At 42.5% G+C, this 26,149-nt stretch overlaps 1 protein-coding gene across 1 annotated transcript in view; it reads right to left on the reverse strand.

The window, feature by feature from the left end:
- Positions 1 to 26,149, reverse strand: part of fndc3bb (fibronectin type III domain containing 3Bb) — a 93,801-nt gene that overhangs the window by 33,990 nt on the left and 33,662 nt on the right. The window contains exons 4-12 of the mRNA XM_037533791.1: positions 19,750 to 19,826; positions 18,662 to 18,893; positions 17,168 to 17,458; positions 7,402 to 7,460; positions 4,910 to 5,067; positions 4,496 to 4,555; positions 2,705 to 2,843; positions 2,546 to 2,599; positions 90 to 214 (exon numbers count right to left, since the gene is read on the reverse strand). Of these exons, the coding sequence (XP_037389688.1) occupies positions 90 to 214; positions 2,546 to 2,599; positions 2,705 to 2,843; positions 4,496 to 4,555; positions 4,910 to 5,067; positions 7,402 to 7,460; positions 17,168 to 17,458; positions 18,662 to 18,893; positions 19,750 to 19,826 (1,195 nt within the window). The remainder of the gene's footprint in view (positions 1 to 89; positions 215 to 2,545; positions 2,600 to 2,704; positions 2,844 to 4,495; positions 4,556 to 4,909; positions 5,068 to 7,401; positions 7,461 to 17,167; positions 17,459 to 18,661; positions 18,894 to 19,749; positions 19,827 to 26,149) is intronic.

A 26,149-nucleotide genomic window follows, 5' to 3' on the forward strand; every position in this document is an offset into this window, starting at 1 on the left:
TGGAGATACGAGACTTTTTTCCAACAACAATGATGTATTTGACGTTTGGCTCAGCCTCTATGTCGCATTCGACAAACACATATACACACCTGGGCCCGATGTCATTGAGTGCTGCCACTCGAAACGTGTACCCGACAGCAGGGCACAACCGCATGACTTTGAAATGTCGCTGGTAGCCAAAATAACACTCTCTGAAAACGCTGTTCTTCTTCCCCTAAAAAAGGCAAAGAGCACAAGCTGAAGCACAAACTCAGAGGGAGCACAGATTGTATGCAGCCAGCTTAGAAGAGGATGGCGCTGACGTCCCTCTTGGGGGGGGGGGGGGGGTGGGGGGGGGGGACACCAAAGAACAGCAATGCAGCAACACCAGGGTACTCATTTACCAGCACTCATGACAGGGGTTTGAGTTTGGTTTGGCTTGTTGACCTTTCAGTGGAAACGGGCTCCTCTCTGGAGCCGCTCTCTGGGTTTCAATCTGTGCTGCTGCACGGCAACCCCAGAGGAGCCGCAATTATGTCTTAGTTCATCAGAAGACGTGAGTAATGTTTGAATGCGCCGTCCAACAGATGATCCTGCAGCCAGATTCTGTTGGAGCTCAGAGGATGCAGAAGCCACCGCTTACATTCTGTGCCATGGGGAGGGGTAGGGATGGGCAATATGACATGTAATCATTATCACGGAAAAATTACGATCGTGATAAATTACAAAAGCAATACGATACGATTTTATGAGCATATTGTAGGCATCATCAGTAGAAGTAATCACCTGCATGCATCATAAAATGACCAATTATAGCGAGTCTGTAAACAACAACAACAACAACAACATGCTAGAAAATGGCTCCATGTCGTTCTCCTTTTTATTAATGCATTTAATTGTCTGCATGGTCTTCCTGATGCCTCTTAAATGTTTAATTTTTTGCAAAGCTGAGTTAGAAAAAGCACTGTTCTTGTAACTTTCCAGGGCTTTTTTTTTTTTTTTTTTTTAATATATATATTATTTATTTATTTATTTATTTATTTGTGTGGTGCATTGCTGGTACACTTTGGTGTAAAACTATTAAACATATAGACCCTAAATATAAATTAAACAGGCCTTGCAAAACACAAGCAGGCATTGCAATTTAGTCAAAGAGTAGGCTTGCCCACAAAACTGGCCCCTGTATCGAGAGACCATTGAGTACAGTGATGTACATTTAAGAAACAGAACTGGAGAAAGAGTAACACACCAGATATTGTAAATAACTGGCTTTAATACTGGTAATTCCTTCTGCTTAATGTATATAACCATAAAGATGTCAATACCAGCTTTTCCCATACTTGCCAGATGAACCTGTTTATTCAGCCAGTCTGTAAAGCATTTCATCCATATATATGATTAAATAATTAATTATAATAAATAATTATTCTATTATTATGCTATGGCACACAAGCTTAAGGAAAGCTACAGAGAACTACATCCTTGCTGGTTAAATGGGAAAGTTCACTAGACATGAAGAGAGGACATGGGGTTAAATTATAAAAAAATAAAAAGACTTTTTCCCCCCTTCCTTTGCTACTTGCCCCTAACTACAGCAGTAGTACACCCAGTCAAAAGTTTGAGGACACCAGGTCCTGCAGAATATTTGTAGCACAAATAAGCGAGCCGACATTAACAACTAACCAAGCAAAGCACTTAACAAATATATATTTCGGATAAGGTTTGTCTATTTTTATATAATCGCTGCTGTCAGAACAAAACCTCCTCTCTCCATTTTTTGAAATCATTTGAAAATGCATGGTGACCTTTATATTGTGTGGAAATTTCATATGGACGGACCAAAAGAAATGACCCGAAATTTCTTGGAGAAACGTCTGGTTCCATCGACTTGCATTAAAAGTAAAGTATGTTTTTTCTTCCTGTAAAGTTATTATTTTGGAGATGCGAGGTTTTGTTCGGACAACAGCGAGATATACAAATCCTTCACAATATTTAGTTATCATTTTCTTGGGAATAACACCCAAAACGTTGTGACGTCAGCACTGAAACCTTTCAGAAGTCATCGAAAATGTCCCCAGACCTGTAATGGGCCATGTACATCAGAAAAAGAAAGACAGCATAAACCACACGCTGGCATCAGCCATGTTAATGAAGTCACTATGCCTCTGCTTAACGCAGGTAAAACAAGCAGAAATGGCTCTATAATATTTTCCCAGTAAGCATAAAAGCACACAAGAGGGTGGACAAACAGCCCTCGAGTTAATGGAGAATTAAGTACAGTAATGGCTGCAGCAGAACTGCAGAGGCAGAAAGGACCGCAGTGGACTCAGTGGGAGAAAGAAGAGGCCATTTAGTGTCTGTGAAATATATAAAGATGGAAAGATCACCGTCAATAACAGCGTTTCATTCTACTCCCTGTTCAAACACGGCCTGCTTCTGAGCCGGTGAGTAATGGGGAGGTCAGCGGAACGGGCGTGGAGGGTAGCAGCAGTCATGAAAATGTGAGTTAACCTGAATAAATGAGTAATATCCAAGTCACACTGTGCATTCATAAACACATGCTTACCTCATCCCACTCCAGAACGTAGTTGGTGATTTTTGAGCCATTATCAACAGGTGGCTGAAACGAGATGTTTTCCAATTAATACCTCGCATTAAATAACCCACGCAAATAACACGCTCGCTGCAATTGTGGGTGTTCCAGCTGACGAGCTGCCGGCACTACCTTCCACTGCAGAGTCAAGGAGCTCTTGGTGCGGTGGGAGAGTCGGGGGGGTAGGGGGGTCTCTGGGGGGGCACTGTGGGTAGTGAACGCCCTTGCCTCTGAATGGGGACCCTTCACAGAGTTACACACGGCGCTTACTCTGCAAGACACACGCACACAAACACAGAAATGTTAGTACTAAAGTGGCAGATGGAAAGGAATACACAATTAAGGGCTCGGATTGTGGAAATTCCAATCTTCCTTGATTTTCTCAGATATGATTGGATTATTGAGTGCATGTAATCAAAAATGCGGAGGGCAGCCCTATCCACCGTGCCCGGGGAGAGGTTAGAAGCTCGGTGCCTTGCTCAAGGGCACTTAAGCCTCTTGACTTGACTTAAATCAGATTTCTGCATCTGTTTATTCAAACTGTCATATAAACAGCACAGGTCTAGAAATCCGATGAAGAAATCTGATAAAGAGGCTGGATTTTAGCTCAGTAATCCAATTTCTCAGTGCATGTAAACTTTCACTCCAACTCTTTTGGATTCTTTCGGCACCATACAGCTCAGCCTATCAGAACACGTCATTTATATACAGTACTGTGCAAAAGTCTGAGAATTCATTTACCATTCATTTAAAATGAGTACAGTTTATTCATTTTCAGTTCATTTTTAGGAAAAAAAAAAAAAAAAGCAGAAAACAGAAAACATGCATTTACTAGAAAATGACACAGAGGCCTCATCAACTCAACGTAATCTAACAATTTTAGTAGAGCGTCCACTCTTTCCCTCTATTACAGCTTCCATTCTTTTCAGAAGACTTGCTTTTAGTATTTTTAAAGAAGCCATGTCTCCAAAGTTCAATCTTAAAAGTTGCCAGAAAGTCTGTAGCCGAGAGCAGTTGGCCTCGCTCTCTGGGTGGGTAGGGATGGCCCCCCTTCTCCCCCCATCACTCAACACGCTGCTAATCAGTGCAGGCATCTGTTAGCTGACGTAACTGATCTGGTCGTTGGCGCTTTCCTCTGAGCACGTTTGGCTGTTCCACCACGTCGCATGAGCGGCAAAAGAAGCGGTGGCTGGTTTTGCAGGTCTCGGAGGAAGCCTGCTGCCTCCTCCTCCTAGCGTTGATAGTGTCGTGTGACTGGGGGGGTCCTAACGGGAGGATTTGGAAATGACTAAACTGGGGAGAAAATAGGGGGGAAGCATGGGGGGATCCATCATCTCTCTACTTTTTTTTTTAATTTCTCCCCCAATTTTCTCATATCCAGTTTCACCCATTAGTTAGGGCTCCCTGAATCAGACGATACCAATAGTGCGAGGAGGGCGAGGGCACAGGCTTCCTCCGAAGCACCACCACATCAAACTGACTAACAGACTAACTAAAGCTAACAGACGCCTGCGCTGAGCAACATCACGCCGAGTGATTGGGTGGGGTGGGGGGTGGTTGGGGGGGTCTGATGATCTGAAGGCCCACGATTAGACAGTTGAGCCACTCAGGAGCCCATCGTTTATTTCCTAATACAGCAAATGAATCCTTTTCCTGTATAAAAGGTAAAATGTACCATATAGAGTAAAAGCCACTAAACCAAACTTGCTCCATTTCATAAAGCCACTTTATATTACTCTGCATATTTCTGTGGAAGCTGTTTGTGAGCGGTAATCAGAGGAAGCAGAAATAGAAATGGATCACAGACTAGCGAAAGCACTTCAGAGCAGCGGACGCTCCCTCACAGGAAATAAAAGCCATTAAGAGATAACTATCAACAGCAGACAACCTCTGAGAAAAGCAAGGATTTCTGACCGGTCGTACCTGACATGGTAGTCTGTAGCAGGTCTCAGGTCAGTGAGAGTATACTGCAGCTCTTCTCCACTGAGGAACAGACGACAGGACACTTAGCAGGTTTTTTATGCATAGATCTCTAAAAGTCACACACATCTCAGCTCAATTCATTTTATACCACATGCCGAACACGGATTCTAAACTTTCAAATTAAAGAAGCAGAAGAGGAGATAATTAAACGTCAAATGTAAAATAAGTTAAAAGCAAAAATGGCCTTTGAATTTGTCAGTGTTTGTCATTTAATGACACCGAAACAAACGTAAAAAAAGTTTCCCGACACAAATTTGTCGTGTGCTAAACAACTACATTTAAACATACAGTGACAACGACTTGGATTTAGAACGTTTTCCACTCTAAACCTAGAATGAAAGTGGACCTCATTACCTGTAGACGACTCTGTATTTCCCATCGCAGCTCTTATCAGCAAGGAGCAGCTCGTAGCTGCAGGAGAGCGGAGCTCCGTCAGTCTGCCCCCGCCCGGACGCCCCCACAGGAGCTCGAGACCAGGACACCAGCGCAGAGCGTGCCTGAATCTTACACACCTGAGGAACAGGAAATCATCAGTTTCCAACATGCAAGTCCCGTTAAACTTCACAGCTTTATATTAATTAGTTACTCCAGGAAGCTGTTAATAAAAATCAAGTCCATAAATAAAGATTAAGTTAGACAGATAGACAAGACATATAGGTAGACACACAGGTGGATAGAAAGACAGACACACAGGTGGATAGAAAGACAGACACACAGGTGGATAGAAAGACAGACACACAGGTGGATAGAAAGACAGACACACAGGTGGATAGAAAGACAGACACACAGGTGGATAGAAAGACAGACAGACAGACAGACAGACAGACAGACAGACAGACAGACAGACAGACAGACAGACAGACAGACAGACAGACAGACAGACAGACAGACAGACAGACAGACAGACAGACAGACAGGCGGCAGGCAGGCAAGACTTATAGGTAGACAGACCGGTAGATAGAAAGACAGACAGACAGACAAGCAGATAAGACAGACAGACAGACAAGCAGATAAGACAGACAGACAGACAGACAGACAGACAGACAGACAGACAGACAGACAGACAGACAGACAGACAGACAAGCAGACAGACAGACATTAAATATTATGTAAGTGACAATGCAGCGGTGCCAGTCACATCCAGTGAATGAACCGAATGACTACACTGTAAACGGCAACATTAATAGTTGTGCGGCTGTATAAACCAAGTATAGCTCTGATATATGAACTGAATGTGGAGAGCAGTTTGAATGAACTGAATGTGGAGAACACACAACGTTTAAAACACCGTTTTCCCTACTTCTGTCAATGAAGTCAACAATTATTCTTTATAAATCAACTGAAAAACAAGCCCACGTGCAATCTACCAAGGTGCAAATGTAAATGATGTTTTTCAGGTTTAGTAAATCAGGATCTTGAGAGTGTTTATGTTTAAATCTATTTTATTTTGTAAAAGTAATGCAGTGATACTAGTTTTTAATAGTTTAGAATGACCGTACATGCCTCTGCCTGAAGGACCGAAAAGCTGGTCTGAAACGTCAAAAGCTTCACCGAACGTGCAGATCAAATTCTGCTTTGTATGTTTTCAAAATGTATTTGTTTTTGGGCTTTATAACTAACGTTATATTTTTGAAGTGAGACATGAAGCATGAGGTGTGTTGCCTGCAGAGTCACCATGAGCTGGAACAGATTCCAGCACAAACAGGCTGCGGTTTTCTCATTAAGGCTGAGCCAGTCAGTCATAACACGGGCGCTCGGGACTGACGTACGAACCTCAGAGCAGCGTCTCCAACAGAGGAAAGAGCTCCAGGCTGACGCGATGAGCTGCTACGTGATCAATACTGTGATTAAAGCATCTGTATAAGAGGTGCTGGTAAGAGCCCAGAAAGGGACGTCTCACTGAGATAAACAAGGGGTGGCAAGAGAGGTTAAGCTACACGAGTTTGACCCACAGGAACATGAGCAGTCAATCACCATGAGGAATGAACATGACTGACATCGCAAATGCTTCACTGGAGAAGGAAAAACAAGTCACCCAGGCTTTGCGATGTCATGGCAACAATCTTGGTGACCAGTAATTGCGGCAAAGGCCAGAATATTAATTAAGTAACAAGGGTAAAATGACAAAAGTCAACGAAAACAGCACTGAGGAAAAACGGAAAAATACAGAGATTCATCTAATCGGCAATCCGGGCTGTTTTGGCACCTGGAATTATTCTACTCTTCAGTATCGTTATTGAAGGAGCAGCAATTAAAATGCTCCTCAAGTGATGAACACGTGTGGCACGCAACGGCACTGAGGTGAGCTGCATGGCTTCCTAACTAGCGTCCAGAAACAAAACTAACATGAATGGATTGCAATGCCAATAGTGGCAACAAGCGAGATGTACTGCTTCCCAAGAAATACAACACGATTAACATCTGTTTTCGCAGAATCTCCTCCTTCAGCTCAGGCTGAGAAGCTCTTGACATTTTAAACTGTTCCTCACACCTCCAGGGAGGAGCATTAACTGCCAGTCTAAATCCATTAAAGAGCTAAAGAGGCTATTTAAATGAAAGGGTGTGATAAAGAGTGCGCTTAAGAAGAAGAGACAGACGAGTTAAATCATTAAGAGGACTGTCCTCGGCCATAGACAAAGTGCTGCTGCCCTCTAGTGGAAAGAAAAGGCCACACCATGCATCTCTGACCACGCAGAAAGCTAAATGAACAATTTCGATTTCACTGTTAAACCAAACCGTCTGTGAAATGAAAGCACTGTTATACCCAGCAGCGCTTCCAGCTCTGCTCAACTGTAGAGGAGAATTTTACACATTTTCAGAGAACTGAGATCGTATCAGCCACCCACCTGTGGCTTTTCCATTCCTGACGGTACATCTTGGTCTCTTCTTGCATCCAAGTCAGGATCTGCACAGATGGAGAGATAAAGGAGAAATGTCAGTGTCGTCAGGAGGAGTGAAAATCTGTGATAACGTTTCACTTTTGTTAAGGTGCTGCAATGAATTCAGTGCATCATGAAATCGCGAATCATGAAAATGTTTGAATTCAACTGTTTCAGTACAGCGATTCAACTTGATTCTGATTCTTTAGTGCACGATTCAGTTCATCATGAAGTCTCAAAATTATGATTTGGCTCAACTATTTCAGTACAGTGACTCAAATTGGTTATAAATCTTTAGCGAACAGGTCAAGGCATCGTGAAGTCTCAAATTCCGATTTCATTCCATCATTTTGGTATAATGAGTCAATCGGATTACGGTGCTTTAGCGAACAATTCACTCCATCATGAAACGTCAACTTATGATTTGATTTAATTACTGTGATCTAATGACTCCGGCTCATTACACATTTTTAGCAAACAATTCACTCCATCATGAAACTTCAATCTATGATTTGGTTCAATGATTCCGTCTGATCATGAATCTTTAACGAAAAATTCACTCCATCATGAAAAGGCAAATTCTGATTTGAATTATTTTGGTACGATGATTTGATTATGATTCTTCAGTGAATCCTGAAATCAGTGCATTATGAAATCTCAAATAATGATTTGATTAAATTATTTTGGCACTATGATTCAATAGTACCAAAATAATTCAGCGCATCATGAAACCTCAAATTATGATGTGATTCAATTACTTTAATACAGTGATTACATTTCATTACAAATCTTCAGCAACTAATTCAGTTTGAGTCAATTTTTTAGTACAATTATTCAAACTGATGAATCTTTAGCAAACAATGCATCATGAGACCTCAAATTAGGATCTTATTAATAACTTTCATTCAATTTGGTTATGATTCTTTAGTGAACAATTCAGTGTATCAAATGTCTCAAATCAGGATTTGATTCAGTTTCTTTTGGTACAATGATTCAGTCTGGCGGCGATTCCTCAATCATATGTTACGTAGCCAAAGAATGTGAACTGGGAGCATTGTTATCAGTTGGGTTGTGCAAATACATGCAAATAAAAGATGGCAGAAAAAAGAAACCAGTAAATAGTGACCAATACTACAGCACATTTACCATGGTCAGTAATGTTTGTTTGAGCTCGAGCTGTGTCTGTCCTCAGTTGGGAGCAACTAACTATGGACAGCGAGGGAGCAATTGGACAATTCGGTCACATTAGGCTTACATACAATTACATAGAATAAACAAAAAAGATAAAAAAAAAATTGTTCATCACAATTTATATGGCAGCTACGTTTTAATAACCGCAACAGGCCAACGCAGTATTACAAATGTATTTAAAGACTTAACATTCAAAAACCGATGCTGTTAGATGGCCACCTTCGTATTCATGCATCAGGATGTCTCTGAACACCACTAACTGTTTGTATAACTCACATGATCAGCCTTTTAATGCAGGCTAAACAACCTCTCATAGTACTTAGAGTAAACATTTTTCCACATGACCGGTAAATAAACCGTGAATCATCACAGGGCAGTGGTAGTTGTGGAACAGAGAGACCTGAGGGACGAGCGACAGGGTGATGGATGGGGCTGCAGTCATGTATCCAGGCAACACCGAGGAGGAAACGGGGGATTTGCAGGGGAATAAGTTCATAGGTCCCACTCAGTCTGGGCCCACAGGGCCCCACTATGAGTCACTACCGTGATGAAGTCATGATAGCATGACCTTACCCTGGCCTTTATGCGCCTCATCCCCTCCTCTAAGATGCTGGAGGGGGTGGGGAGCGGAGTCATTCAGGATCAATCAGGTCATTCCATTCTCACTGGATTTTAAATTAAAAATAGCAGTAAAAAACTGAATCTGGGAAAAAGCAGTTCCACCCATCACAAATCGAAACATTCAGTCAATCTAAATCAGTCATCCTCTAATCTACTGAGGATGTGTCAGGTGTTTTCAAGCATAATTGTTGGAACCTACATCAGCATGAGATAACAACATAACTTCTCATACTGAAAAAAAAACAGCCCCATTGGGGCGGCTTTAATGCCACGCTAAGGCTTTTACTTCACGCCATCAATTAGTGCAACATAACTAGACCAACTGACCAACTGTTTTCTAGCTACAGTACTGCGCAAAAGTTTTCAGCATCTAAGCAATTTAACACTTTACCTCAGCAGTGAGTTTATCACAACATACATTAGAATAAATTCATATTCATAATTCAAATAAACATGAAAACTATAAAGAGTAACAAGAATTTCTTGGGTCCATATTTTTCCTTGATCCCTTCACAGCCGCCACAGAGACTCGTTAATATCATCAATTACATCATGAGCTGATTGGTCGAACCAGGAGCTGCTTTTTAACTACATATAATACTGGGCTTCCTCGAGGAGAGGCTTGGAGATGGTTAAACAAACACGCCAACATCCAGAAAATCACTATTTATTTTATATATATATATATATATATATATATATATATATATATATATATATATATATATATATATAAATTGTGTTTATTCAAATATTAACACTTTTAGATTTTGAAAATGTGTCTTGGGTGCCTAAAACCTTCGCACAGTACTGTATGTTAAAGCTTCAGCCTACATAACAGCACCAGCTAGCATTTGACTAGTAAACAGCTTTAACTCTTATACTCGTGGGTATGTTTTGGTTTCTTTATCTGAATTTACTTGCCCAAATCGTGAGGCAAATTATTCAGTATCTGGATAAAATAAATGTAAAGTGTTGAAGTTTTTGTAAAAGTTCCCCTCAAATGAACAGAAAATGTGTTTTATGATCATAAACATTGTCATACGCTCACAATTTACTGCTGAAAGCCAAAAACTCTTAAATGTTCTTTGTATTTTTTCATATGTCATTTTTACAGTACAGATCAATGAAGAGCCGCCATCCGAGATCCTTGCTCAGATTTGGGGAAAAACGGATCGACTTTCAGCAAAAAAACAAACTGAGTTCAGCTTCTTTTATTACAAGGGTTTAAAATGACATCATCTATTTGACTGGAAAGAAGAGTTACAGCCTCATACGACGCCCAGCTTCTGAATGTAGCTTATAAAATACGAAAGTTATGAAGAAAAGTTGTTAAACAGTTGTACACACACAAAATCATAATTTTTCTCCATTAAAACACAAACTTATTTATTTACTTGCAGAAAATGTGTCTGTTCACACTTCAATAAAGGGAATGGCTCTATTTAGAGCTATGAGTTCAATATGGAGCCATCTCATGCTTAAATGGTTCTCGGCATGGTGAAACAGGATGGAGAATGTGTTGTATATGGTTCTACATAGAACCTTTTTAAAAATGGATCAATAATATACCAAAAAAGCAAAACCCTTTATAAAACCATATACAACACATTCCCCATCAATCTGAACATATCGCCATGCAAAGAACCCTTTAAAGGTTGAAATGGTACTACATAGAACCGCTGCCTTTACTACATTACCCTTAAAGAACCATCTTTACGTGTGTATGACCACATGATTTATCTACGGCTTATTTTCCCGAAGACAAAGAAACTCACAGCTTTTATTTTGGAATTCTACTCAGTCAAACGGTTTCTCCTCCGTTTTGCTGGCCTACACGCCCCACCCAAGCTTGGGAAGTGCTTTAAATTGCTTTAACAATCTCAGTGCATGCCTGGAGGGAACCTGCCAAGCTGGGACATTTAAAGTGACCTTTGCATCCGACCGCCGTGACGTCAACAACTGTTTGCTGTGCAAGGAGACCCTCATTCACTGCTAGCTTTAGTCATTTGCTCATTAACACGGCAGTGTACACCAACTAGGCATCAGGTGGGTATCGGAATGATGGTATTGGTGCATTTTCACGAGTACAAGTAAATGAGCACAACATCAGGTGGATGCCTGATGGCACAGATAGAACCTGCACTTTAATATCACTAAAGAACTACACTTAAAAGATGATGCAATGGTTCTTTAAAAGCATAAAGAACTACAAACACTCAACTATTTGCATGATTAAAAGGTTCTCTGCGTCATGAAAGGGTTCTTCAGATTGGTGGAGAATGTGCTGTAGACAGTTCTATATAGAACCTTTTTGAAAAGGGTTCCATATAGCAGCTGACATCATAACAGTAGAACCCTGTCGGATGCTATAAAGAACCAATTTTCAACAACGTTTAATACAGAACCATCTACAGCACATTCTTACGAATCCTGTCATGATGCAAAGAACCCTTTAATCATGCTAAGGGTTCTTTACAAAACCACTTTCTTTACCGAAGTACCCTTCAAGAACCATTTAAGAGCGTAAGGTTAGGCTTGTTTTTTTGCATGGAAAACGAGGAAGTGGTCTGCTTGGTTCTAGATTGCCGTTTTTACTTTTTTTTTTATTAAAAATGTAATTTAATAAAAATTATTCTGTTTATTTTTGACCAGAGTCCACGAGCAAAATTAATGTTTGCCATAGGCGTCAAACTGCCCTGACGCACAGACCACTGATTTAAATTTTCAAATTACACTGCGGCAGAACTCAGGAGCGCACGATTTCTGCAGCGTGGCTCACGGTGGTCTCCAAGGCTGCGGTGGACTCGAGATGTCTCTCCAGACTGTAGTCTGGGAGTCAGACTTCACCATTCCGGCACACGTCTCCACTAGAGCAGCCCTGCTCCCTGCTTGCTTTAATTTGCTGTTTTTCTGTGAGCTGCAATGCGGGCCGGCCCTGCACAGCCGGCGCAGACAGGAAGAGGTCTGCGTCTCGTTACGGACTGAGTCCAGGCGCGTCCAGACCACAGGCGCTCATGGGCAACCAGATATGAGAACCAGAGCGCAGAAAAGAACAAAGCGTGAGGAGGTGAAGACGGTGAGATAAGACAGAAAACAGGGGAGGAGGTAAATGAGAGCCAGAGGCCGGGGTTCTCAGAGGAATGATGAGAGGGAAACGGGGGAAGTGAAGGTTTAAAGAATACAGTATGACTCTTCTAGAACCTGTGGGGGTTCCATAATGAGACATACAAGTTCAGACACGCTTCCTGCTGGGTTGAGTTAATTAGCACATCCAGGTACTTCTAGCCAAGCTTTATTTAAATTTTCACCTGATTTTCTCCCCAATTTAGTCGTTTCCAATTCCACCCGCTACTTAGGACATCCCCAATCACAGGATACTACCAACACCAGCAGGGTGAAGGCAGCACAGGCTTCCGCCCAGACCTGTGAAACCAGCCCCCGCTTCTTTTCAAACTGCCGCTCACGCAACGTCATGGGACAGCCGAACACGCTCGGAGGAAAGCGCCAACCGCCTGATCTGTTACATCACTGGCATCGCGCTGAGTGATGGGAGGAGAAGGGGGGCCATCCTACCCACCCAGAGAGAGCGAGACCCATTGTGCTCTCTTGGACTCCCGGCTACGGACGGCTGCAGCATCAAGGGATCAAACTCGGTCTCCTGATGACGGCCAACGCTTAGACGGTTGTGCCACTCGGGAGCCCCCCTAGCTGAGCTTTGATAAAGTAAGTGATTGTTTGGTGAAAACATTATTTAAATGAAACAAAAACTTTCCCCTGAACCCAAATATCCATCAGCTACTCCGAAGTTTGCTTCTTCAGTTTTGCTCTAGAGTAGGAGTCGGCAACACTCGGCTCCAGAGCAGCATGTGGCTTTTTTAGTGTCCTGTTGCAGCTTCACAGCAGAATTGGATTATTTTAGGTAGACATAAAATAATCCTCCTTTATAGTAAAATGATTTTTCAACACAATTTAACAATAAATGGTCTTAAACGCTGAGAGATAATTCACCCTTTAACCCTGAAGATCTGTGCAGACTGCTGATCATCATAGCAACACAGACAACAATCTCGCCTACCTAGTAGCTAACAAAAAGCAAAGACAAAGATTTAAGACAAACTTCGATCAATTCTGAGACAAATGGACTTGTGTTTATAATCACTCCAGCTGGTTTCCTGATGCGTTTGATCTGCAACAACAAACTAACACTAAGCTAAAGTCAGCCTCTCGTTCATCAGCTTCTTGAATTTTCCCATTAATGGAAAATCCCATATCTTACCATTTAAGGTGGAACAAGAAAATTAGAACAAGAAGCTGGTGAACGAGAGGCGCGAAAGATGCGAGAAAAGCGGTTATAGCTGACCTAAAGCTTAAAGTAGAGCCAAGTAAATCTGCGTTTTTTTTTGTTTTTTTTTTATGTATAGTATATTATATGCCTACACTAGGGCATTAGCACATACTGAGACACATTTACAGCCAAGATGGTAAAACATTACTTCAATAAAATGGACATAAAATGTTGTGACTTTGAAGGCGGTTAGATTTTTTGTTGAAACTTGACAAAATAGCTCTTAACATTTGCTTTGCTGACCCCTGTTCTAGAGCTCGAAAGCTAATGTAGCTAGTAAGTAACGGAAGCCAGCACCGCGCAAACTGCAGGCCTAAATCACCACATGTTGCATCGTTATGAAATCGCAAATAGATTGCCAATTTTCACAGATAACTGTAAGCCACAAAAAGGTTAAGGCTCCAATGACTGCTACTATTGATTTGACAATAAATAAAAATAATAATAAATAATAAAATTAAATAGTAAAATAATAAATAAATCGGTCATTTAAGTTTTTTCCCCCCAAGTTGGGTTCTAGTTTCAGTCTTGCTCATGAGAAAAACCCTGAAGAGAAAAACTGTAAAGTACATTTTTACCGCCGATTTAACCCGATGGACCCATCTCCTCTGTGCTTTCCTGTGGCGGACTCTACTTACCCAGCAGGGGACGCTCTTATATACTCCTGCGCTTTACACGTCATGATTATCGTTTATCCTACATGTGTGGGAGTATGTGTGTGTATGTGTGAGATCAATGACAAAAAGCTGACACAAACATTTAAAAGGCTTAAAAGTACACCTCCCAAAGTTTTACAGCGATGAGGCTATAAAGTAAGCAGGTGTGGACGGGGCTCTGAATCAGCAGCTCAGCTGTTCCCGCTTCAGACCTAACAGACATGCTGAAACGGTCTTCAGCTCCCTTCTGGGCAGGCACAGACAACACTCTGCCTGAATACTGCAACCACAATTAGAACACTCATTACAACTGAAAGCAAGGAGACAATTTCCTAATCCGAGTACACGCACACGCACACAGACACACACACACGCACACACACACACACACACAGAGAGTGATTTGGAGTGCCTAAGGGCATCTAAGACAAACACTGAAATGAAAGGGAATGAAATGAAACTCAGATTCAGTATTAGTATCCATGGGTACTATTGCATTTCTGGGTACAGTACTGTTATGGGCACTACTCTATTATATTAGTGTATTATATACACTATCCTTATGGCACCTATGTGTACTGTTTTTACAGCTCTTATGGGTACTACACTATTATGGGTAGTATTATAATGGCTACTGTACTGTTATGGATACTATTCTTAAGGCTCTTTTGGGTGCTGTATTATGGGAACTACTCAAAGCACTTCTGGGTACTATTCATATGGTTCTTATAGGCACTACACGGTTATGGATACTATATTCTTATGGCTCTATGCGTTATCTATTATCCACACTATTTTATGACACTTCTGGGTAACATGCCATTACATAGACACACACTATTCTTAGTGCTACTATCCTTATGGCACCTATGTGTACTGTTCTTGGCTCTTACAGGTACTGTACTGATATGGATACTATTCTTAGAGCTCTTACGGGTACTACACTATTACGGGTCTTTTTCTTATGACAGATGGCTACTGCACTGTTATGGGTACTATTCACGGCACCTCTGGGTATTATTCATATGGTTCTTACAGGTACTATACAGTTATGGATACTATATTCTTATGGCTCTTATGGGTAATATACCATTATGCATACTATTTCATGGAACTTGTGGTTACTACACTATTAACATCTTATGCTTATGGGGATATTTTGGTTTGTCCATCTGATTGGTCATGACCAATTTGTAAGGCAAATTATTCAGTAACTGCATGAAATAAATGCACATTTTAATTTAATTTATTTTTTGTAAAAGCTCCCCTCATTTCAACAGAAAATGTATTTTATGATCAAACATTACTATATGCACACAATTTACTGCTGAAAGCCAAAAATCAAAAACGTTTTTTGAAGAGAGGCCGTCTGTTTATAGTTTAGAGCCCAGATTTGGGGAAAAACGGGTCGACTTTCAGTAGAAAAACAAACTGAGTTCAGCTTCTTTTATTATAAGGGTTTAAAATGACATCACCGTCTATTAGACTGGAGAGAAGAGCTACGCCCAGCTTCTGAATGGAGCTTATGAAATATGAACGTTATGAAGAATATGACGAAGTGCGTTTTGGAACCACCGGTGGATCCAAGGAGTTTAAGAGGTTAAGGGCATCATTACCTCAAATTTAATACCACCCAGTGAGTCCATTTGTTGCACTTACAGCAATTCTGGGTCCTATTTACATTTAAAAGAACACCACCTGTGACAGTATAATGCCACCATAAGTGTCATATGGCACTGTTGATTGTGTGTGTGTGTGTGCTGTATGAGTCTTATTGCTAGTTCACGCTTCCTGTAGTCCTAAGCAACTGCTAACACACTTTTTTCCATCATTTTATGACACACTGAGCCCTGGTTTGGTTTTTTATTACTCTGCCTCTAGAGCAAACATCATGCGAGACAAGGCTGTACAACCGGTGTGGAGGAAAACTTTCCTGCTGCAGTTTGGCTGTTTACATTCCACCAGCAGCCACGAGTGACGCAGAAGCACGTTTCAACCATGCAAGGTGCACAAGTCCAGCATGACGTGGAGAGAGTGAGGGCTGTCGGTCTGAGACGAGTGTGAACACACGTCGTGCCTGTCTGGTGTGTTACTAAGAAGACACGACTGCTAGAGCTTCTTCAACTCATTAGATACCATGACTTAAAGGGAGGCAACAACTACTACAGTGATATAGAAGGATGTCCTTCCATGAGCCATTTGGAAAAAAATAAAGAAAATTACTCTGAATTTTACTAAAAAGCCGTAGTATCTGATGCATTTTCCTACTTAATTGTGGAAAAGGGTCTTGTACTTTATAAGGAAAAATACTTTGACAATCACATGACCAGGAATTATTATGATGTTGTTATTATTCCAAACATCAAATGAAAATGTATTCATTTACAATATTGGGTTGTACATTTCACCAAGTATAAGTTGGATTCGTTTGGTCTTGTTTTCAATGAAATTTGAAAATTTTGATTTTGTGTGCTCTTTTTTTGGTGCTATGGTACGATATGGCAACAATTTACCAAAAACCCCACTTTCACCCCCACCCCCCACAAATATTTCCATTATTTAAGCAATTTTAAATAACAATTCATGCCACTGAGGGTTAAAATATTACCGTTGTTTAATGACCCGTTTAAAGAATGTACTGCTTATTCTGGTTCATGTTGCACCGTGTTGTTCCTTGGAGGAACATAATTTCACTCCACGTGTACGTGTACAAAGATGGAATGACCATAAAAGCCTCTTGACCTGACTCGATAAACCAACAGACGGCATGACTGCTACAAAGAAAATACAGGCTACATTTCAAATGCTGCCTAGTATTTCAAAGTGTGACTACTTTATTTATAGACGCCACCTTAGATCTCATTTTGCTGACTAAGGAACGATCCTGTGTGTTGCTGTGCAGGCTGGATCTGCTCACCTTGCTGGTCACTCTCTGTCTGTTTGGGGCTTCCTCTGGCCCTCCTCTCTGCTCTTTTGTTCCCAGGGCTTCCTCCCCCTCCCCCTGTGGCTGCTGTGCCAGCGTGGTTCTTGCCATAGCCATTTGGAGTGGCGCTGCAGGCTGGGCCGCTCTTGTAGCTGGACGATGGGGGTGTGCTGACCCGGGACAGGCTCTGCCGCTCGGCTGGACGCTCCTTCGGCTTCTTAGGCTGAGGTTTGCAATACTCCTCCCGGCCCAGGAACGTCGACATGTTATACAAGGGGATGATCTCTGGAAGACCGATAGACAGACATGCTTTCATAAGGAAAGGTCCCGAGAAACAGGCCATACTGTTTATAGAGAGGTGTATCGGTAACACTTGACCTGAAGGCCGTCTACATAACACATTCATAACATCTTAAACACTTCATAACATGTCCATGAATGTATGTATCGACGTTTATCAATCATTCACGTTTTACATGATATTAATATGGACTACTATGGCATTTTTACATTTTTCAAAATAAAAGTCCTCTTTTTTTTTTTTTGAAAAATTATTTTGTTTTCAAGGAAATGCCTCATTTCAGGACAGACAAAATAAAAATGACCTTGTTTTACCTCTTTGGTCATTAAGTGCTTTGAAACAGACAGCCACATTGTGCCTATACTTTCAACTTCTTTTTAATCTTTTCTTTAAAATTGTATTGTGCCGACAGGTTAATTCAACAGTCTATATATTGTATATGCCGTTTTATTAGGTTTAACCCTCTTGGGGTTAAAGGCTGACACTGATCATGTTGGTGATGTTCCTCCTTATTTGGAGAAGGCACAATTTAATTTTGCACTGGTTATCCCACTTTATTGACACTTTGAGGCTAAATGTTGCACTGTTACTCCAAATACTGATAAATTCTGTTTTGCCCTTAAAGTGATCCAAGTTACCCAGACTGAAATGCATGTTGTGGATCTATAAATTGCAATGCAAAGCAGTCAACTTGCATTCGTGTGGCTATCCAGCATCTACAGTTAAATTCCTTCATGACTCCCACCACCAGATTCAGTCAAAGGATTGTTCCTAGCATACTTATGAGTAATTTACTGTCTATATAGTAAAGTGACATACAAAGCAAAAACAAGAAGAGAAAAAGAGTTGAAAGTATGTGTTAAATGTGCCTAACAGGGATAAAGCGGTCAGTTTTAATTTTGGCCATGTGATATGAAGCATTTTACTGAAAATAATATAAGTTTTCAAATAAAAATGAGGACTTTTATTTTAAACAATGCATCTCAGTAAAATAAGTCCATTTTAATATCATGTAAAACATGTATGCTTGTTTTCAACATTCATGAACACGTTATGAAGTGTTTATGTAAGATGTTATGAGCGTGCTATGAAGACCCCGTTTAACAAATGAAAAGACAGCAAAAGGTTTGGTTCCAGTGATGTTGTGCTCCGACAACGTGAAGAGGAGCAGGACTGAGCAGGCTTACCCTCCGGGTAGATGGGAGGCAAACGGTGCTGGTAGTACTGGTGTGGGGGCACGTCTCCAGGGCTGGCAGGGGGGTAGTAAGCCGTGTGCGAGGCTGGGATAAAGTGGGGGTGCGTCATGTATGGTGGGGGCAGGTGGTGGGTGGGGGATAAGGCGGGGGAGTAACTGGGGGGGTAACATTCAGAGTGGGGGGTGACCACAACTCGCCGAACTCCTGTGTTGTCCTCCAGAACCTGAAAACACACATACACAAAAGAAAATGAATGTGGTTGGGATTGAAATGCATATTGTGAAAAATACCAAAGCGTTGCCCGTGGGCCCAGCGTCTCTGACTAGCCATTAGTGGCCCAACCATCAAACAACAGAAAGGCCTTCCAGATTCAGCATACCAGCAATCTCCGGGGTCAACCACAACCATCCAGTGCCACCTCCAACGCTAATCCAGAATGAAAACAAAACAAGGACACGCTAAGACTGTGACCAAATGGATTCCAATGGATGTTAATGAGAGCCAGCGTTTGAGGTTGGGTTAACATGAGACTTAGAAAAACAGCATGAACTGTGCTGCCATAAGGATCATCATGGGTTAAAAGGTGAGACTTTTGGCATCAACGTTTAGCCATGTCCTGTTAGCGCCTGACCAGAGGGACCCTGCTGAGCCCCCCTGGGCAGGGAGCTTCGTTTGAGGGTTTATTTTTTAACGTCAGCTGGACCTCCATATTGATTATAATCACATGAGTGAGCTTTGATGCCTTACGCAAGCCGGCTGTGGGAAGGATAGGGAGCTTAATTCATTATGTCCACATCTCGCACTCCGTTCTTTCGCCTTTTCTGACCTTTCAGCCGAAATGCCAGCATAGCTGACCTTTACCTAACTACAGCCTGACGTAGCCCGATTCAGAACTACGATGGAACGTCACAGCACTGTTTAGGGCGCGTATTTGTAAGAGTGAAGGACTTGTGTATTTGACGGACACAAACCGTCAGGGCTGCTGTTCTATTTGCCTGCCAGGGTGAAACCACATCCTATTGTGGGAGTCACAGTAGACCACCCCTACTGATTGCTCTAGTTAATTTTGTCCGCGTTACCTGGGAGATGTAGCCTGGGGGCACGTGAATGGGTGGGATGGAGCCGTTCGGTGACATCATGGGAACTTCTGCGGGCCCTGAGAGAAGAAAAGGAAAAATGTCAATCAAACGGGCAGGAAGGGAAAACAGTAACAGTAACATTACACTGTCTGGAAAGCCCCTCCCCTTGAGGTGCAACACAAAGGGCAAAAAAGTAAAGCAAATTCCCAACGCTGAGAGAGAGAGAGAGAGAGAGAAGGTCATCCCTCATATCGTTTAACCCAGCTGCCATATGCTTAAGAGATAAAATGAGGCTCTGAATAGCTTCAGCTAACCGCAATACCTGATGCAGCACAGCAGTGGCCTGCGACAGACAGGCATCTCCATTCATCATCAGCAGAACCTCTCATCATTTAAAGAGATCAGGAGATCTCCCTCCCTCATTCCCGCTCTCCTAGCTGCCTCTCAGGTATATCTGTTCCCATCCAGCTGAGCCCATTCAACAGGGTCGTATCGGATACTGTGACACTCGGTTAAACAAACAGATTGAGTCATTGTTTATGGCTTCTCATTCTGCGTCCTGGAGCCGAAACAGAGCCGCGGGGTCCAACGGGAGCAGCAGGGGGAAGAGATGGCCACTGACGGCGTTTACACAGCACACACAGTCCTCTCTGTCACACCTCCCCCGGGAAGCGGCCTGAGAGGACCCCGCATTCCCCCCCTTTTGACCTCCGTGTGCTGTCAGAAAATAAGGCTGGCCTACGCGTCCCCCTAAAAGGCAACACCAATAATTCACAGAAGCTTTAACTTCTGCCCCCCCAAACAAGCTTATGTCCCACTTTTGTAAATGCTGAGTGTCTACCAATACCACTCCGAGACGCCTTCTAGAAATAAGTGCTAGAACAGGTACATTTTTCATAGAATGTAAATGTTCCCTCAAAAGGTACAGCAGTTGCTTTAAGGTCCAATTCTGAACCTTAAATCAGTTTTTCCAGGTGAAAAGTTGGTATTTGTACCATAACCGAATGTTTTAAATCAGAGCAGTAGAATAAAAGCCTGGAGGCGAGGCGGGGTGTGTGGAGTCAGTACAGCTTAGAACAGATCATTTCAGTGGATTATGGTTCAGTTATGTTCCCTGACTAAAGGCACTGAGATGGAGCCTTGAGGGGACCACCCCAGTGATACTTTTGAACCTGTTTTCTGAGAGTTGTAGTTGCCCAGTGTACATTTCAAGCATGGTGAAGTTTGTAAAGATGGGTTTAAATACACAAGAGTGGAAAACGATACAAAAAGCTTTTTTGCTATCTTTACATTTGGAAAATATCCCTAAAAAGGCAACATCAATAACTCACAGCAGCTCCAGCTGCATTTTTTCCGTGACCGTTTCTTCCTTTTCTGTGGGGCTTCAGTAGCCTGCCAGCTGTTTAAGACATTTCTGGCCCCCTCCTCCCCTGCAGGGCCGTGAGGAGGTGCAGCGTGACGGCCTCCGGATCACTCCGCGCCTGTAAATCACCGCTCTGCTATGATGGACTTTACAGTTTCATCTCTACCGCCCTGGCCGTTGGCCCCCAGAGGACCCGGGGCGGCCCTAGCCTCTCAATAAGGCCCCTGTTTGTGTATTTGGAGCCTCAACACGGCCTTCTTCCAGGCGGAGGAGGGCTGTATGTACACAGAGATACGTGTGGCTTGGCTTCATAGGGACGCCACTGTGCTGGAGTGGCGGCTTAAAATAACCCTGCACAACAAAATCCATTCAGATTGTTCTCTGTGTTTGGAAAGGGACTGTGCACAGGTATGCCAGAGAGAAGCCCCCAGGCCCTGCCACCCCCTAACCAACTCTCCCCCCCCCGCGCCCTCCCACACCTTCCTGAGCCTAGGAGAGAGAGACGGTGGGGCAGAAAGCAAGGGTGTCTTAGGCTCTCCAGAATGAAGAGAGGCCATTCACACACACACACACACACACACACACACACACACACACACACACACACACACACACACACACACACAGAGAGAGAGAGAGAGAGAGAGAGAGAGAGAGAGAGAGAGAGAGAGAGAGAGAGAGAGAGAGAGAGAGAGAGAGAGAGAGAGACTCAGCAGCTCACCACCCAGACACTGGGCAAACAGCAACATTCCTACCAACTCAACAGGAGATGTGGGGGGAGGAGGGAGAGAACGAGCAGAGAGAGACGGAGGGGGAGATAGGGAGAACCTCCGAGATCAAGATAGACAGAAATGCAAAAAGAAAGAGAGAAAAATATTCAGAAAAAGGCAGTTTTTCTGTACTCACTCTAATTTCACTGCTGAATTGCTATTCCTCCTTTCTTTGATCATTCCCAGCTAAATCCATTTGTAACTAAACTCAGAAATGAAATTCTTATGATTTCAATCATATTTGGCAAAGCATGGTCTCTCCAGTGAAGCTAACTGAATTGCGAAAGTCGAAACAATCACTCTGGAATAGACATCCTAGATCTCTATTGTTGATTCTTGTTGTTTCAGTGATGCTTTGGAAATACTGTAACTATGTCTGGCCATGCCAGCAAGGCTTACCCAATGGATTTCAACTGCAAAAACATTTATCTCTAAATCTTGGGCTTTTTTCATTGAAGAAGTTCACTGTCTACAACTTCTATACAGCTGAATTGAGATGGCGGTCAACATAAATGAGCAATCAAAGAAAGAAGAGAATATAACAGAGAGGTAGATGGAGGGAGGTGGGCTCTGCACTGCTCCCCCACCAGGCTTCCCGGGAGCCTGCAGGAGCAGAGGGGCCTCCTCAGAACAAGCCCTCCTTTGTGCTGCAAGGAGAGAGAGAGAGAGAGAGAGAGAGAGAGAGAGAGAGAGAGAGAGAGAGAGAGAGAGAGAGAGAGAGAGAGAGAGAGAGAGAGAGAGAGAGAGAGAGAGAGAGAGAGAGAGAGAGAGAGAGAGAGAGAGACTGACACTTTTCCCTCTTGAGGGGCCTAAGGATCCCTCACACAAACCATTCAGCCCTGCAGGAGCTCGCGCTCCCACACCACCACTGCCTCCGTGTGTGCCTGTCTGTGTGTGTTGGGGGGGGGATTTCACTGCTATGCCAGATAAACTTGCAACAGGCTGCTTTTCAGGTTTGTTTTTTTGTTTGTTTTTGTGCAGAAACAGAGAAAAGACATAAGCTGTCTTACTGGATCTCAATGGACGTATACAGTACTGTGTAAATGGGGGCCACAGCTGCCTTGCAGTACATTTTACCCTGTAAAATCTCTATGTAACAGACACAGAATGCCCTAAAGGATCGGAAGAAAGGCACATAGACAATCTCACCTTGCACTTGGGAGATCTACGTTTCTGAAGAATTCAGCTTAAGTCCAAACCCAACGACGCTGATCCAAATAATTAGGTGAAATGATTTGGATCAGATGTGTTCAAAGAGATTTGAAAGTGAAGTCTTCAGAAAAGTACATCTCTAGGAGCAGGGTTAGTGACCACTGCCTTAAAGGATATAAACACAGCTACAACAGACACAGGATGCCTTAAAGGATCTGAATGAAGGCACATACAGCTAAATCAGACACAGGATGCCTTAAAGGATCTGAATGAAGGCACATACAGCTAATCAGACACAGGATGCCTTAAAGGATCTGAATAAAGGCACATACAGCTAAATCAGACACAGGATGCCTTAAAGGATCTGAATGAAGGCACATACAGCTAATCAGACACAGGATGCCTTAAAGGATCTGAATGAAGTCACATACAGATTAATCAGACACAGGATGCCTTAAAGGATCTGAATGAAGTCACATACAGATAATCAGACACAGGATGCCTTAAAGGATCTGAATAAAGGCACATACAGCTAAATCAGACACAGGATGCCTTAAAGGATCTGAATGAAGGCACATACAGCTAATCAGACACAGGATGCCTTAAAGGATCTGAATGAAGGCACATACAGATTAATCAGACACAGGATGCCTTAAAGGATCTGAATGAAGGCACATACAGCTAATCAGACACAGGATGCCTTAAAGGATCTGAATGAAGGCACATACAGCTAATCAGACACAGGATGCCTTAAAGGATCTGAATGAAGTCACATACAGATTAATCAGACACAGGATGCCTTAAAGGATCTGAATGAAGTCACATACAGATAATCAGACACAGGATGCCTTAAAGGATCTGAATAAAGGCACATACAGCTAAATCAGACACAGGATGCCTTAAAGGATCTGAATGAAGGCACATACAGCTAATCAGACACAGGATGCCTTAAAGGATCTGAATGAAGGCACATACAGATTAATCAGACATAGGATGCCTTAAAGGATCTGAATGAAGGCACATACAGATAATCAGACACAGGATGCCTTAAAGGATCTGAATGAAGGCACATACAGATAATCAGACACAGGATGCCTTAAAGGATCTGAATGAAGGCACATACAGATTAATCAGACACAGGATGCCTTAAAGGATCTGAATGAAGGCACATACAGATAATCAGACACAGGATGCCTTAAAGGATCTGAATGAAGGCACATACAGATTAATCAGACACAGGATGCCTTAAAGGATCTGAATGAAGGCACATACAGATAATCAGACACAGGATGCCTTAAAGGATCTGAATGAAGGCACATACAGATAATCAGACACAGGATGCCTTAAAGGATCTGAATGAAGTCACATACAGCTAATCAGGCACAGGATGCCTTAAAGGATCTGAATGAAGTCACATACAGATTAATCAGACATAGGATGCCTTAAAGGATCTGAATGAAGTCACATACAGATTAATCAGACACAGGATGCCTTAAAGGATCTGAATGAAGGTACACAGACACAGGACACTTTAAAAGAATATGTAGACAGTCAAACAGGATGCTTTAAACAAGCTGAATAAGCTATATAAGAACACAAAAAGAAGAGAGGGGGGGGGGGGGGACAAAAAAAAACACACACAAAAATGGGATTTTTCCAGAAAATAGAGGTTCCTTCTAAAGATCCACTAATTCAGCTGGGAAAGCTGCAGTAGTTTGGCCAGACAGTGAGACGACGGACAAAAAAAAAAGTGAGAGCGAGAGAGAGCGAGAGAGAGCGAGAGAGAGCGAGAGAGAGCGAGAGAGAGCGAGAGAGAGCGAGAGAGAGCGAGAGAGAGCGAGAGAGAGATGTTTTTGGAAGGAATGTATTACGTGAACTTTAGAGTGTGGTGCAGAGTGAAAGAGGGTTGCATGGTTTTGCAAAAAATGTTTGAAAACTCAAACTACAGTTCAGAGCACATGTGTTTTAGGGTTTGTGTCTGTGTAAGGCTGTGAGTGATCATGTGAAGGCGTGTGTGTGTGTGTGTGTGTGTAAAAGAGCCAAATCCAGGACATGTGGAGCTGGTCTGGAAGGGGAACGCCCCCCTCCAAAAGGGAACCTTACGTGAACAACAGGAAGTAACTGGGTACAGATTTCTGCAGCTTCATCTTGTTTTGCCCCCCCTAAAAACCCAGCAGCAGTGCAGAGAGACAGAGAGACGGAGCTACGGAGAGACCGAGAGACAGAATGACAGTAAATGTTTGAGTTGGAAGAGTCACTAGTGCTAAAACACTGAACAGTTCTTTCACTCGCGCCGTCTCTCGTGCTCTCTCGCTGTTCATCTCCATCAGTTTCTCTCTCTCTCTCTCTCTATATCTTTGCCTTTCTTATTCTTGCTGTGTCTATTTTCGTCCCTCACTCTCTCTCTACCTCCCTTCATGTCTGTCCATTTCAGTATGTGCACTGGCAAGGCAATGTCAGCCGTCAGTCAAGCATGGTGGAGGATCACTGCGAGGTTGAGGATGAACAGCATCTGCAGTTGGTGATTTGTTGTAGATGGAAAGCATCATGAATGCTGATAACAGTTACATCAAGTAACTCCCCCTGTAAAATTTTCATTGAAACATTCGTTCTACAGCATTTGTGCAAACAAAACCTTGTATCTCCATTTTTCTCATGTGATAACTTGTGAATACGTGTTGCCCTTTACATTGTGTGCAAATTTCATGATGAATGGATCAGAATAAACGACCCAAAATGACTTAAGGAAAACGTCTGGCTCCACTGACGTACAGTAAAAGTAGAGTAAGTGTTTTTTACACTTACACACACCTGTCTGTGTCTACACGGTACAGACAGATTGTTGGATGGACAGACAGACACAGACAGTGTGCCAGAGAATATAATTATGTATGAGTGTGTTGGGATCAGATTTTCCCCTGCAGAGTGTGCAAGCGGGTGTGTGTTTGTCCCTTTCATCTGTTTGTGATTGTATGGTCCATTGTCCTAACTATAAACACGATCAGTCTCTGTCGTTCAGATGAGGAAAACATGAGCTGTGGAGAGGCGATGTGTTTAATAAACGCCATTACTGATCAAGAGTGCCACGATCATCTGCCTCCAGCACCACTACACG

The sequence above is a fragment of the Pygocentrus nattereri genome, chromosome 24 (assembly GCF_015220715.1).
Source record: "Pygocentrus nattereri isolate fPygNat1 chromosome 24, fPygNat1.pri, whole genome shotgun sequence".
Taxonomy (NCBI): Eukaryota; Metazoa; Chordata; class Actinopteri; order Characiformes; family Serrasalmidae; genus Pygocentrus; species Pygocentrus nattereri.